Source organism: Sycon ciliatum, chromosome 7, assembly GCF_964019385.1.
Source record: "Sycon ciliatum chromosome 7, ocSycCili1.1, whole genome shotgun sequence".
In the NCBI taxonomy this organism is placed as follows: Eukaryota; Metazoa; Porifera; class Calcarea; order Leucosolenida; family Sycettidae; genus Sycon; species Sycon ciliatum.
This window is the reverse complement of record NC_088649.1, coordinates 30,181,550-30,197,217: the sequence shown is the minus strand read 5'-3', so window position 1 is coordinate 30,197,217 and position 15,668 is coordinate 30,181,550. Positions and strand designations below refer to the sequence as shown.

General features: G+C 47.5%; 1 protein-coding gene and 1 long non-coding RNA gene across 3 annotated transcripts in view; one reads left to right on the top strand and one right to left on the bottom strand.

The window, feature by feature from the left end:
- The first annotated feature begins 3,836 nt into the window (after positions 1-3,836).
- On the top strand, positions 3,837-5,555 carry LOC135820653 (uncharacterized). Of its 2 annotated transcripts, XR_010554164.1 has the most exons (3): positions 3,837-4,211; positions 4,304-4,464; positions 4,993-5,555. It is a non-coding gene; the product is annotated as an uncharacterized LOC135820653 (long non-coding RNA). The 2 variants fall into 2 exon arrangements; XR_010554163.1 differs by lacking the exon at positions 3,837-4,211 and having other exon boundaries at positions 4,261-4,464.
- A 3,160-nt stretch (positions 5,556-8,715) lies between these two features.
- LOC135821296 (aquaporin-9-like) overlaps positions 8,716-15,668 on the bottom strand; it is a 15,577-nt gene continuing 8,624 nt past the window's right edge. Inside the window, exons 5-8 of the mRNA XM_065334350.1 lie at positions 14,553-14,690; positions 12,988-13,106; positions 11,313-11,530; positions 8,716-9,698 (exon numbers count right to left, since the gene is read on the bottom strand). Coding sequence (XP_065190422.1) covers positions 9,563-9,698; positions 11,313-11,530; positions 12,988-13,106; positions 14,553-14,690 — 611 coding nt within the window. The 3' untranslated portion in view covers positions 8,716-9,562. The remainder of the gene's footprint in view (positions 9,699-11,312; positions 11,531-12,987; positions 13,107-14,552; positions 14,691-15,668) is intronic.

Sequence of the window (15,668 nt, the reverse complement as noted above, 5' to 3'; positions counted from 1 at the left end):
GTGCATGTACATGTACATGTACATGCATGCGCTGTACTACAGTATACCGAAAAAGAAAAGAAAAAAAAGAATCAAGATGAACTGTACTGGATTCGAACTCATGCCGGGCACCATGCAAGTGATGAGCTTTCCTGGCTAAAACTTCCGTTTAAAAAATCAAAATCCACTGAAAACCATTTAAAACCGGATTTCCAGCCGAAACCCGGCCGAATATCTAACTTTGACAATTATTATTATTCCGACTCCCAAACTTAATTTTCTTCGATCCAAGACCCACACAAACGCAGCTGTGAAGAAAAAATTTCAAATTTGGAATGAGAACAAACTAAAAAATCAAAATCGACAATGGTCTGTTATAAAAAAACGCACTGTTGTACAGTGCGTTTTTTTAGTATACTCTGAAATCCTTGAGAACGTACTCAAGGCCACTTTTGAGAAAATGTCATGCGAGCTGCGTCACGAAAATCTGCGCGCGAAATTCGAAAACCAGGTGTGACTCGTGGCATTTCGCCATTTTGTTCAGAGTGTCCTTCGAGCTAGCTCCTCGTGGCTGGAGGAATCATTTTGTTGCTGACTGCTCTGTGGCCCTATTTTGCTTTTTCTCGAGTGTCTTTTCGTTCGTGGCAACTTGTTCTCTCGACATGCCACATATAACAAAGCGTGAACGGGCCATGGTGGTGTCTGTTTTACAATTTTTGCGAAGACGAGGAGAACAATGGCTGGGCATCGAATTGGTCCCAAGTATTCCATTCGTCATGCTGCTGTTGCGTGTGGCGTCAGCATTTCCACCATGAACAGATGTACCAGGGATGCTGACGGCGAAAATCAGCGTGCTGCGTTGGCCTTGTCTGTCTCCAGTGATGAAGGAAACGAGAGTGACAATCCCTAATGTGAGACTCGTGCCACAAAACCACTCAACCCTGACGGATTTGCTTTGGACTGTATAAGAAGTAATTTACGGATTCTATGCTGCGAAGGAGCACCCAACACTGGACAAAGTTCCTGCTCGCTGCATAGAAAGCATCGACGATTTTCCAGACATGAGCAAAACTAGCTCTTGGAAAATGTTGCGTTCCATGGGATTCCAGTGTGGCAAGACCAGAGGTATCACACACATGATGATGGAACGGCACGGGATTGTGTCATGGCGGCATCCCTACCTGTGAGACATACCTGGATGACACGTGGGTCAATGCGCGTCACACAGTTACTAGGAGGTGGTCCGACAATGGTGACAGGAGTGTATAGGCAAGCAACCAAATGAAGCTCCATCAGGTAAAGGCAAGCGCTTTATTGTTCTGCATATACTGGTGGACGGGACGGATTCGTGAAAAACTGCGCCGATGTGTTCGTGACTGGAGACCGACGAGGCCGACGCCAACGATGATATACGTTGTCGGCTGTCCTAGCACATCTGTTCACTGTGTAATACTGTCGTCACAAGTGCAACACAAAACACGGAATTATTGGGGCCGTTTCGACGCTCGCTAGTCTTCTACTATTCGCAGATGTTGAACCAGACACAACTGTGACCTATTTGCATTGTGTGTGTGTGTGTGTGTGTGTGTGTGTGTGTGTGTGTGTGTGTGTGTGTGTGTGTGTGTGTGTGTTTGTGTGTTTGTAAAACCGCTCATGTATTGCTTCCTTTTAGTCTCTTTATGGGTGCTGTGTGAATTGCCCTTGTGATTTGTTGTGGTGTTTGAATTTTCACTGCATTCTTTCAGGGATCGAGGGAAGTTTCCTACATGCATGCTGGAATGTTTTGATTCATTGAGCTAATTGCAATACAGCATTTGAATTATTCAGTACAGTTTGCCACAGTAAGTCGTGAAAAGCCACGGCTCACTGGTTTCCTACAAAGGTAACTGGTTAGGAGAACTGCAGACAGCAGTGCACAACTGCACAGTCATGTACATGTACATGCATGCGTTGTACCGAAAAAGAAGAGAAAAAAAGAATCAAGATGAACTGTACTGGATTCGAACTCTGGCGGACACCATGCACGTGATGAGCTTTCCTGGCTAAAATTTTCGTTTTAAAATCAAAATCCACTGAAAACCATTTAAAACCGGATTTTCAGCCAAAACCCGTCCGAATATCTAACTTTGACAATTATTATTATTCCGATTTCCAAACTTAATTTTCTTCGATCCAAGACCCACACAAAAGCAGCTGTGAAGAAAAAATTTCAAATTTGGAATGAGAACAAACTAAAAAATCAAAATCGACAAATGTCTGTTTTAAAAAAACGCACTGTAGGAGGGACCTCTGCAGGATTTGGCTGCACACCACTCACCATGTACCAGGGACTTGTCAATACTCTCTGCTGCACACCACTTGCACTGGCACTGGTTCCATACCAGGCCTTTTATCTGCAACTAAAGTCTAGATCTGGGTAGATATGAGGAGGCACGTGGCTTTGATGATGCTTGTGAAATCACGCACAGACTCGATCGTCAGTGCAATCGCAACCTGAGTCGATCCACGACTAGACTGGCACTAGCAACTGCTGAGGCCCGGTGAAAGGACCACTGACTTGTGCCTTGACTCATGCCATGGAGTCATGATCGCTGCTCTTGCACTGGCTGCATGCATGCAGTACAAGACCAACCCGGTACCCGTTTTCACCTGGCAACACACCGCATGCCACACAGAGTCGGAGACTCAGTGCCAGATAAACCCATGTCTGGGTGACTTGCACAACCATAGTACCAGATCACAGCATAGCCATAGGTAGAGGATATAACCCGAGTCAGAGGGTTATACCGGCTGAATATAAATCCCGACTGCGATAGCAGGAGGGATTTATATGAGGGTACGGTATAACCCGACTACGAGGGTCATATCCTACTTATGCCAGGTACCCCTACGCATTTCCAGAACAACGAACCTATTTGGAGATCTCCTACATCATGCAGTACATGAACATCTTCTGATGGTTATCAGTTGTCAATTGAAAGAATGGTCGAGCAAGGTCAGAAGGAGATTCCTCCGTGGATGTTTGGCATAAGATTTCCTTTCAGTTCCAGTGCATATTGTAGCATCTTCATGATCTTGTCTTGAGTCGTGAGCGGTGCGGAAGTCGACTGTGCTGGAGTTTGTCGTTGAATCAAACTACCGTCACTAGTTAGATTACAGCTTGGACTCTTTGGGAGTAAGTGTTACTACCGTAAAGTACCGCCAGAGCGCCCCACCATCTCGTCCTTTCGTGGCCGCCTTGTGGAGGTGGATTACTGTCTGTAGGTCATACGACACGGACCTTGTACAAACATTACACATTGTGCAGTCAATCCGTACCCAGTTTACCTTCGAGCTCCACATAAAAGCATACCAAGTGTGACCTTAGTACACGAAGGTTCTCACATCGTACAAACTTAGTAGCATTCTGCCATACAATTTTCTTCCCTTGGCTGTAAAATCAAGGTGGGGCGCTCTCGCGAGATGGGGCGCTCTGGCGGTACTTTACGGTATAATTATGGTACAGTGCTGATTTTCACATGCGGCATCTCATAATCAGTTTTGCTTGCAAGTAGATGCATGTGCATACACTGTTTTGTATCACATTTCAATCCAATCTATTGTAGCCTTTTCCAATCGGGTTGAAGTACATGTACACTGGTATTATAAACTTATTTTACGAAGGAGACAGTCCGTTGATGATCTTCAACTCTTCGAAGTACAATGTAAATTGCTGACCCATTCGGGATACTTCGTGGTTATTCGACGTTCTTTATCCTCAGATTCAGTATAATAGAATACTCTGTAGACGAATTCCAGGTCATTCTTCTTTTCCATGGGGCTGTTAAGTGATGACGTCACAGTTCCTTCGATACGCATAACAACGATCCCACTGGGGACAAACAAAAGTAGCGTCGTCTCCACCGAACCAGTTGTCAGTGGCAACATATAGGAATCGTGTACATTTCTTCGTTTCTTCTTTGCTGTTTTCAGTGAGTGTTTTGTTTTCTCTTTGTCCTTGATCTCGACGATGTTGTCGTGCTCATTACCTTACTGAGACGTCTCTTGTGACTGTAGCCAGTGTCACGGAGGATTTTATTGGCGTGACAAGGTAGATCGCCGAGATCGAGCGTGAAAAACGCTCTGCATTAGTAGCTCCTGTAGAATGTTTTCTGGGATGGCGTATCCATGGTCAACAAAACCAAGGTGCAAGACAACATGAGAGATCGTGTAAACGATGTGAACTCCAAAAGGTAAGCTCCTGAACATGTGGAAAGATATAGGTATTTACAAACTCTCCCTTCATCCATCGATTGCCGCTATGCATTGCATTTTGTCTTCACAGATAATCTGGCCAAATTTATTGTAACTAGAGAGTGCAATCGTGCTTGGGGCCCATCCCAATGTCATCACATGGCTGTGGTGACTAGTGTATATCTGGGAGAATTTTTCCTCGACTGATACGGAGTGCAGGTGGATCGATTATGAGAAATGCGAACATGTGAAGTAAGTAATTAGTTGTGTCGAAGAAATGTGCAATAAAATAAAATTTACTTTTAATACACTCAAACATACACTGTAGATGTACATGTAACATCATGATAATGATTCCATCTTCATTGTCCCGCAACTGGTACACCATACGCACCGAATACATGGTGTGTGTGTGTGTGCGCGCGCTTGCGCGCGCGCATGTACATGCACACACTCTCATGCGTGGCCGAGTCGGCCAGATGAACAGACCATGCATTTGCACGAGGTGTCCGTAATGTCATTGGAACGCTGTACTTTATTACTTTATTCCAAAAGAGTATGTCTTGCCCCTGACGAATGGAGTTGTGTCTGTGCTCAGCAGGTATCGGGCTATGACGCAACACTGCAATTAAAAGAGCACTGCATGGATTATTTTGACTAACTTCCTTTGCGTTTACTTGGTTGAGCCCGTGGTTTCATGTCTGTGTTCTGTCATGATTGGCCTCTGGAAATAATCAGAGTGGATGTCATTTTGCCATATATGTGTGCCTTGTGCGACAGGTTCAAGGCTAGATGCACTTCACATCCGGCGTGCGATCTCAGCGTCTGGGACCTGATGAAGTCTTGGTTGGATGATTATTCAAGCCTGATACTACTCGACACACCAATGTACATGTCAATGTAATTTTTTCAGAGCTGCACTATTTACGTGTTGATGCTTACTTCGGTGTTAGCGTGTTTCCCCCGGATTGTTTCTATCATCATGATCGTGTGTTCTTGGGCTGAGCGAGCACATGCACAAGTGTGCAGCTATAACCCTGTGTATCTTTGGTTACACTTTGTTCTGCAATGCATGTACCTTGTAACATTATGTGCTTGCACTGCTTTGTCTGGCCTGCGTATTTCGGGACTATTCAGTGCATTAGACCCAGGTTTGTTTGGTTGCCGGATGATCTCTTGTTGCGTCGCTCTGTATTTGTATTCATCAATTTTTGGGCTTGAGAATTGAGCTGTTGTGTGGTTCCCAATATGAAAACATCATGCTGGTGCTCTGTGTTTCGATTATCGACTGCCGGAGCAGTCATGCATTTATTAGCAGAACGGTCAATACTGTAGTCTTTTCACATGTTTGTCTTTTTTTGTGTTTTCGCGGGGTATTAGCGGTAACGCTGCACACAGAACGGCAGTGTTGCATCACTGGACGACCCTGCCTCTGCATCTGACTTAATTTCCCCAGGATCTGGTGCAGTTACACCAGACAGCCACTTCCTGTAAACACGCAAACAGCAAAAAGAAGAGATCCCGCAAATCAGGAAAAACCATTGTGGAAAATATAGAGTAGATCATACAACATTCAATAATCTGGAGTAATTACAGTGAGACAAACACTTCAAATAGTGCTCTCTCTCTCTCTCTCTCTCTCTCTCTGTCTCCATCCTTCCAAAAATACCCTATGACAATTCCATAGAATTATTTTATTTTATATTCTTAGGACATCATTCTGAACATAATAAATTCTTCCATGGCCTGTCTTCAATCACCACGGAGGGCGAACATATATCTACAGTAAGTCATGCAGTTTACGGGAGGTGCGAGCTGTCATGGATATAGAGGCTGATATTGTGCCAACGTGAGGGCAGAGACAGAAAGAAGACACTGATTTCTTGAACAACTCACCTATATATAATCGAATCCACAAGGAGCGCTCATACTTTGATCCATCAGGACGCGAAACACGGAGTTTTACTGTGGGCAGCCAATTTCACAGCCATCATGAAGGCACTCGACGACTACAGGAGTTTTGTAGAGGAAAGAACAAGGAGTAAAGAGCGACAACAATCGCTTGAAGAAAAAGCAAAGAAAAACTGCTGTCTCTCCAGTCATTTAGATGCTGTTGCCCTTGACATCTGGTTCCATCCAGAGGACGCGACTTTTGTTTGTCCCCAGTGCTCTCCGTTGCTATGCGTATCGAAGGAGCCGTGACGTCACACTTAACAGCCCCATTGTGTACTGTTCCTCGTCAGTGTGCCGTTCTGTGTGGAGTGTACACGCGCATGTGGTGTCCGTTGTGTCTGTTTATGTATGGTCCGTGCGCTGGAGTACTGCCGCCGTACAAGTTCACTGCCTTTCAGGCAGTGAACATGTACGGTGGCAATGCCCTAGCGTACGTACCGTGCACCGGGATTTATCTTTACTTATAAAAGAGAGGCACCTGTGACGTGTGTCTGTGTGTGTGTCACGCTCCTTATAAAGAAGAGGCACCTGTGAGGCTGTGATGGGTGTTTTTGTGTCACGCTGCCCTGAGCACGCGAAGGGTGCGAACAGTGTAGCACAGTGTAGCTAGCGGCCGCAGAAGCACTGAGCACGCGAAGCGTGCGAATCGTGTAGCTAGCGGAAGCAGCCTAGCCACAGAAGCACTGAGCACGCGAAGCGTTCGAATCGTGTAGCCACCACCACGTGCTGAGCACGCGAAGCGTGCGAACAGTGTAGGTACGCGTATACGGTACGGTGGTAGCGCTTATACACGATCAGTAGATCTCTACGAGTAGCATGCAGTAGCCAGGTACAGTACTAGGTAGCAGCCGCGCGCGCGCGCAGAAGCACTGAGCACGCGAAGCGTGCGAATCATGTAGCCACCTAGCCTAGGCCATAGCCTAGGCATAGGTAGCACTAGCAGCCGCACAAGCGCTGCGGACCACGTGAACCGTTCTCTGCAAATAGAAACATCTGGAACAAAAGGATACAAAAGATCTGCACTGACTGCACTCTGCATCTGATCTGCAGTGAAGAGCGCATCGCACTTTTGTTCGTAAGTTAGTTTATGAATTTTTTGAGCCGCTTCATCCGCCACCAGGTGATGGACAACCCTGACCAGCCTCCCGAAGGCGTAACAGACGTCCCTCCTTCTCCTTCCAACGATGAAGAACCTCCCTCACCAGGACTTCAGCGGTCTGGCCACCACCACGTGCTGAGCACGTGTGCTGTTCATGTACTTCACCCGCATGCCACATTCGGCCAGGCAACGCTGGCGGGGGTGCTGCTAGTATTCTATAATAAATCCCGCGCGGGATTTATACTGGCCAATATAACCATGGCTAGACGAGCGCTGATTGGCTGAAAACAGGCCCTCCGTACCGTACCATGGTATAAAAATAATTGAAGCAGGCAGTTTAGGCTCCCAAAAGTACAGTCGTTCCTCTCTAATCCAGCACTTTATAAACCAGCACCCTCGATAAACCAGCACAATTTTCAGTAGCCAAATGTCCTCTTCATGCACATTGCAGCAGTAAATCAGATTTGTTAATCCAGCACCCTTCCTAATCCAGCAGATTTCCGTGGCACAAATGCTGCCGGACCACTGTAATAGTCCTTATGCACATTGTACAGATGTACGAAGTTCTGTACTATGGCCGTAGGTGTGTACATACCCGGTTGGGTGTTCATTGTGTGCTATACATGCGCGTTTGACCCATTTAGCCTCACAATTCATGGCAAACGATCACTTTTCAAGCCTTCTTCACTTTGGGATTGAACTAACGACTGGCTAGATCTCTGATGGAAAAAGATTTCGTATGAAATGCCTTCATGGCCCATTTCATAGTGGAAATAGCAGTAAACACAATAGGGTCCTGCACATTCAACACCCAATCGGGTCTACGGGATTCTACAAGATTATACGGGATTTCGTGCATCTGTACAATGTGCATAAGGCCTATTAGCCCACACTTTCTTTCCAAGTGTTTTATTGTTGCTATGCTGTGACGTACATGTAGCACTTTCAAGCCCTATCGATTATCATGATTATATCAGGGCTTGGAAGTGCTACGTCACAGCACAGCAACAATTTCAAAAATTCAAAAACTGGATCATCAGGGCCACTTGGATCCAGTTTTTGTATGGATCCAAGCACATTTCAAGCGGTCTTACTCACAGCAAGGTGATGTAGCCAGTGAAACTGACTGATTTGGCTAATAGGGGCGGGGTGACACCCGGTGGCGAAGTAAAAGTCACACATGCATACGACATGAGTGGGTTGCTATGCACCCACATACTGAGGCAATAGCAAAGTCACACCTCAGTGGATCCAAAATAGAAATCTGATGTCAACTTACTACTCCCTGGCCGTTTTTGACGTCATCAATTTCAAGCCCTATTACTGCCGGAGTAGTAATAATACTGAATTCTAATACATGTAGTTACTGCTCAAGTCAAGAGCAGCCTTCCCATCAAGATATTGCTTGCACTGACTGTACACACACCAGGCACGCATATGCGCATGCAGGCTGCAGCATGGGCGCTAACCGCATGACATCATCATGACATCATCATGACACATCATCAGCATCATGATGAATGTTCCTATCACATGATGAAAACATCAACATGTTACGTAATGTGACATTGTACTTTATATAACCCGCTCCGTGATCAAGGAAATCCTATGAATTTTTGAAAACTGTGACCCGCATTACAGCCTCAGTAATGGCTGAGTCTGTCCAAAGATTGAGTGACACGCGGACGTCTCCGTGAGGAAAGTTGTGCAGCCAGAAAATCAGGCCCAAGGCCTTTGGGGATTGGGGATTGCCCTATTCAAAAATTAATAATAATACTGCGGCTAATACCGGCTGGCTTTGGAACGTATTTTCATTGCTATCAGGTTCGGCCTAATTTTCTCTGTGCTGCGCTGAGGAGTTCACAAAGAACGAAACAGCATGCTGTCTGCAGATTGAGTAATAATAATACTGATAATTTATACAAAAGAAAATGGAAGAAAATGGACCAAGGAACTACAAATTACGCTACAATGTCCACTAACATTAACACTAGCAGTTACTAAAAAATTTAACAATATAAAATTATAAATAATCCTTGCCTCTCTATCCGAGTCCAATGCTGATAATAATCATGTATACACTGAGCATTGTGTTGAAATCAATACACCGTCCCACCGCCAGAGACATCCGAGTCCCTGGTTACCATTCAGTAACGTGAGCTTGCACAATCAGGATTTCTCCTCATCCAGACCGTCAACCCACTGCCATAACCAGCTACTAGTCTACTATTGATGACATCAGTGGTTATCCGTGATGAACGGCATCATTGGCTGTTATTGATGACATCATCCCAGTTGCTATCGAGTGCTTGTGGATGATGTCCGTGCGGTGTGGTGGTGATGTGATTCAATAACAATGACATAGAAGCCGGAACCGAGGACAGCACCAATGGTACAAGCAAAGACCGGCACCCAGAACCAGTATGGGCCATACCTGTGCATATATGCATGCATACACACACGTCAGACCTCAGACCTGCCCATCGCGGAAGCGATGATAGCGAACAGCTACATGTATGTTAGCAACTTGTGCTGGGATTACACCATGTAACAGCTTGCAAGGCTGATGAATTGACTGCCACTTATTTTAGCCTGGTCTACACCACACGGCTGATTGAAGCAGTTTTTTTTCTGGCCAATGAATCCCTGTTTCTCATGTTTCATTTTTTCATTCTTTATTCATTTTTACACACACACACATACGTGCGCACGCACGCACGCACACACACACACACACACACACACACACACACACACACACACACACACACACACACACACACATACGCACACACACACACACACACACACACACACACACACACACACACACACACACACACACACACACACATACGCACACACACACACACACACACACACACACACACACACGCACACACACACACACCCGCGCATGCACGCATGCACACACGCACACACACACACACACACACGCACATGTACACACACACACACATACGCACACACACACACACACACACACACACACACACACACACACACCCGCGCATGCACGCATGCACACACGCACACACACACACACACACGCACATGCACACACACACACATACACACACACACATACACACACATACACACACACACATCAATACGTCAATATACAATCTACCCGCATGCCTATATACATGTACCAGTCGGTGTACCTCTGGCAAACCCTTCACACATGGCATAGCAACAGGAGGGTAAACCGCAGCTTTTGGCCATTTTACGATGAAAAAAGGGGGATCTTGGACTGAATAAGCAGGGGCGGCCGAACTCGTACGGTTGGTTAGGCTATGGCCGGACCAGCTGCTTGGCAACCAACGTGCGTTTACGCCTGGTGAGGTCATGTGTCAGTGCCTTGGCATAAACAAGGTACGAAAGACCATGGTATGGACGGACCGATGAAAAACTGCTTCGCCGTTCCTCTTACCGTATGCCACCGCCTTTAACGCCATGGCCTTATATTCGAAACACCGCTGCTTTACTAGCTATTTTAGATGGAAAATGACTCACCCACTACACCATGCCATAAAAGTCAAAGTCCACAGAGAGATTTCAATCCATATCCACTTGTTCACCCTTCCTGCTGGGTTGTAAGTTAGCATAGTACTTATTCCTTCATTTTTTACAAAACATACTTCAAATAACCGCAATCAGTTGTTGTCTCCTCGCCGTTTGTTCAAATACTTCAAATATCATTTCATTTATGAGGCCAGTGGAATTATATCTGAGACTGGCTTTATAATTGAACACAGTACACTGTAAAATATGTAATTCTTGGTGTAACTTTACTTTCGGTGATTTCGGTAGAGAAACCAGGCACCTAAATTTAAATTACAACTAGAAAGCACTAGAGTATGCAGTGTAGGTGCAGGAAACGCTGGTCACCTAATTCGAAAGTACACCTGAAACCTGGCAGGTCCCTGGCACCGAAATTTTAATGCACCTAAAATTACATGTTTTACAGCAGCTCCATGGCTTTAAAGGTGCGGACATACGGTAAAAGCATAGTGACACTCACGTGAAAACGTCCTTTCCCCAGCCGGCGATTGCGGTGAATATCCTGGGCGCGAGGTCTCTGGCTGGATTTATAGCGTAGCCTGTGTTGTAACCGAACGATGCGCCTATGGCAACCACCGTGGCACCAATGGCCAGTGGCTTGGCATAGTCCGGTGGGGCCCAGTTCCGTTCGTCGGTTATTGCAAACACGCTCAGCGCCAGAAGTCCTGTGCCGACTACCTAAGGAGGTGAACACAATACGCACATTGCGCAATGACGTGATTGGTACCGCCAACATCCCACACACAGCTACCTGGGCATGGTTGTCTGCAGGGTGTTGGACAGTGCATTGCTGATCCCAGCGTACTCACATAACGCCCCACACAGCCACCTGGGCATGGTTGTGTGCAGGGTGTTGAACAGTGCATTGCTGATCCCAGCGTACTCACATAACGCCCCACACAGCCACCTGGGCATGGTTGTGTGCAGGGTGTTGAACAGTGCATTGCTGATCCCAGCGTACTCACATAACACCCCACACAGCCACCTGGGCATGGTCGTGTGGGATGTTGAACAGTGCATTGCTGATCCCAGCGTACTCACATAACGCCCCACACAGTCACCGGGGCATGGTTGTGTGTAGGGTGTTGAACAGTGCATTGCTGATCCCAGCGTACTTGCATGCAATACTCACACCTTCCATATTTGGCAATGTGCAATGGGTCTATACATGTACAGTGGAGAGTGGATATAACGACACTCCTTCGGGAGAAAACAAAATGTCGCTATAATTATACGATCTGTCACTAAACCAGATCTTCACATTAGCATGCAATATGTATATCAAAATGGCAGAAATGTATTGCAGATGTGCATGTGCATAATATACATGTAAATGATTTTAGATAAACCTTGTGTTGTAGAGACACGCTTCAGTTTAGTTTGACAGCATATTACACGTACAACACGGCGTTCCACCACCTTGTAATATGCTGTCAAACTAAAAGCATGTACAAGTACATGATCGTACAGGCTATGCGCAGTCGAGTCATCGTGTATACATTGGTATGCTGTGCTTGATGAAATTCCAGCCTGGTCGTTCTTTGGCGCTCCGTTCTTTGGCGCCCCGTTCTTTGGCGCCCCGTTCTTTGGCGCCCCGTTCTTTGGCGCCCCGTTCTTCGGCGCCCCGTTCTTCGGCGCCCCGTTCTTCGGCGCCCCGTTCTTCGGCGCCCCGTTCTTCGGCGCCCCGTTCTTCGGCGCCCCGTTCTTCGGCGCCCCGTTCTTCGGCGCCCCGTTCTTCGGCGCCCCGTTCTTCGGCGCCCCGTTCTTCGGCGCCCCGTTCTTCGGCGCCCCGTTCTTCGGCGCCCCGTTCCTCGGCGCCCCGTTCCTCGGCGCCCCGTTCCTCGGCGCCCCGTTCCTCGGCGCCCCGTTCCTCGGCGCCCTGTTCCTTGGCGCCCCGTTCCTTGGCGCCCCGTTCTTTGGCGCCCGTTCTTCGGCGCCCCGTTCTTCGGCGCCCCGTTCTTTGGCGCCCCGTTCTTTGGCGCCCCGTTCTTTGGCGCCCCGTTCTTCGGCGCCCCGTTCTTCGGCGCCCCGTTCTTCGGCGCCCCGTTCTTTGGCGCCCCGTTCTTCGGCGCCCCGTTCTTCGGCGCCCGGCAGTACTGTAAACACACCAGATATACACAGTGTAACTAACTTACCTGGTCCAGAAATCCAACGCCGACGGAGACAAACGGCTGGTTGTAAGTGGCCCAGATCTCTGCAGTCGCGTTTTGACCGCTCACGTCCCGATGAGACCCGCTGAAGTTCTCCAGTGCATCTAAACACACGCGGATCAAATACACACACACACACATACGCATGCACACATACATGTACGCATGCACACGCGCACACACACACACACACACACACACACACACACACACACACACACACCATGTACCATGTATGCGCCCGTCGCAAGAGAAGCACGCAAATCTGCAATGCACTGGATGTGCACCCACAGATTTTCTCTTATAGCAACGATAGCAGATCTGATTCTGATTGAAACAGATCAAGACAAGCGCCAGATAACTGTCTAATCCACACAACTGGCGAAGCCATGTGAATCGACTCCCCAATGCACACCTGGTCTACACCACACGGAGTACACACACACACACCCACCCTCACACACCCACACATGCACGCACACATTATTATTATTATTATTATTATTAACTTTTATTTTACTAGGGTGTTTCCCACAGACCTATGGTCTTCTTACGGGAGCCCCTAGGAAGGTTATGCATGAGCGAATAAATGAGCGGTAATCGGTACAAGTACGAACAGTGGAAGGCAGCATATTCCACCGGTCAGCAGCGAGATAGCCAATCCGAGAAAAGCCAGCCGTACTCTGTGCTGGGGGTAATGCCAAAGAAAAAGACACCTGGGATCTCGTAGTGGCAGTGGTGTGAGAGCTACAGCAGCGGCTGGTAAAGATTTCTTGAAGCAAAGAGCTGCATGTTCCGCTATGGATGCACCGGAACAAAAGAATGAACAATTTCAAATTGACGCGCACCGAAATATGATAAAGGCTGTAAAGGCTAAGAATGTGTGAAGCACTGGTAAACTTATCAAAACCAAATACTATTCTGAGGGATCTATTGAACAAACGGACATACTTATCATAGTTCATAGAACTTAGGGAATGGATATAAGCGCTGCTTGCATACTCCAAGGTTGACTGAATGACACTTAAATAGAAGGTACGCCGAGCATGGTATGGCAGAAGATGGCGGGATAAGCGGTACGCACCAAGTTTCCTGTTGACAGAGCCTACAAGGTTGTCTATTTGTGGGCCAAAAGTCAAGTTTTCGTCAAGTACAATACCCAAGTAGCGAGCAGACTGCGTGCGGGGAACATGGACACCATCAATGGTGACATAGGCAGACATCGGGACATCGGTGGTCTTGCGGTGGAGCAGTATGAACTTCGTTTTAGCCGGATGTGCACAAGGCTCCGGGGCCGGACAGAATACCCTCGATCCTGTTTAAGAATTGCCATGAAGTTCTAGCAGGCTCACATACACACACACACGCGCACACACACACACACGCGCGCGCACACACACACACGCGCGCGCACACACACACACGCGCGCGCGTGCACACACACACACATCACCACACACATCACCCCCCCCCCCCACACACACATCACCCCCCCCCCCCCACACACACACACATCACCCCCCCCCCCACACACACACGCACACGCTTACCATAGTAAACTGCAAAGCACAGAACTGAAGCAGTGAAGCTGCCGAGCATCTGCGACGCCACGTACACTGGCACCTGTCTCCATGGCAACCGACCATACACTGCCATGGCAACAGATATGGCCGGGTTCATATGTGCACCTGTATACATTGATCATCAAAACACATAACACAGCGTGTTTAGAGTAGGGGTGAAGCGAAGTAGTCGAAGGTTCGAACGACCTTCGTTTTCCTTGCAAACGAACCTTCGTTTTCAATTCAACTTAAAGGGGAAGTATACCCTAAAATCAAATTTTCACCAGTTGTAGTCTTCGGGGTGCTGAGTCGAATGGTCTTGGTCCGAGGAAGCTGAGGCGCTCCCTTCCTACTTGAATCCCAATCGAACTCGCGCACTTCCACCGAAACTGGGTGAATGCGCCCTACTAGATGGGGATTTGTATGCAAAATGTCACTAAAAGCGCCATTTCGTTCTTATAAAAGCACGGATGACCGCGATTGGCCCATATGTTGTAGTCTTTTGGACGCTGAGTCGACTGGTTTTGGTCCGAAAAGGCTGCGATGCAGCGTTCCTCCTTTATTCCCAATCGAACAGGGTTGAACAAGCGGTCACGTGCTCCTGCGTACACCAGTCACCTGGTCACCGTGCCTGCAGGGTACAACTTACTAGCCTGTTTGACCTTTTTTGGGTGCAGTCCTGTCACTCGAGTTGAACTCGAGTTGAACCTTGGTGTGAAAGTTGTCGCCTGCTGGCGCGGTGACCAGGTGATTTGGGCACCCAGGAGCACGTGACCGCTTGTTCAACCATGTTCGATTGGGAATAAAGGAGGAACGCTGCATCGCAGCCTTTTCGGACCAAAACCAGTCGACTCAGCGTCCAAAAGACTACAACATATGGGCCAATCGCGGTCATCCGTGCTCTTATAAGAACGAAATGGCGCTTTTAGTGACATTTTGCATACAAATCCCCATCTAGTAGGGCGCAGTCACCCAGTTTCGGTGGAAGTGCGCGAGTTCGATTGGGATTCAAGTAGGAAGGGAGCGTCGCAGCTTCCTCGGACCAAGACCATTCGACTCAGCACCCAGAAGACTACAACTGGGAAGACTACAACTGGTGAAAAT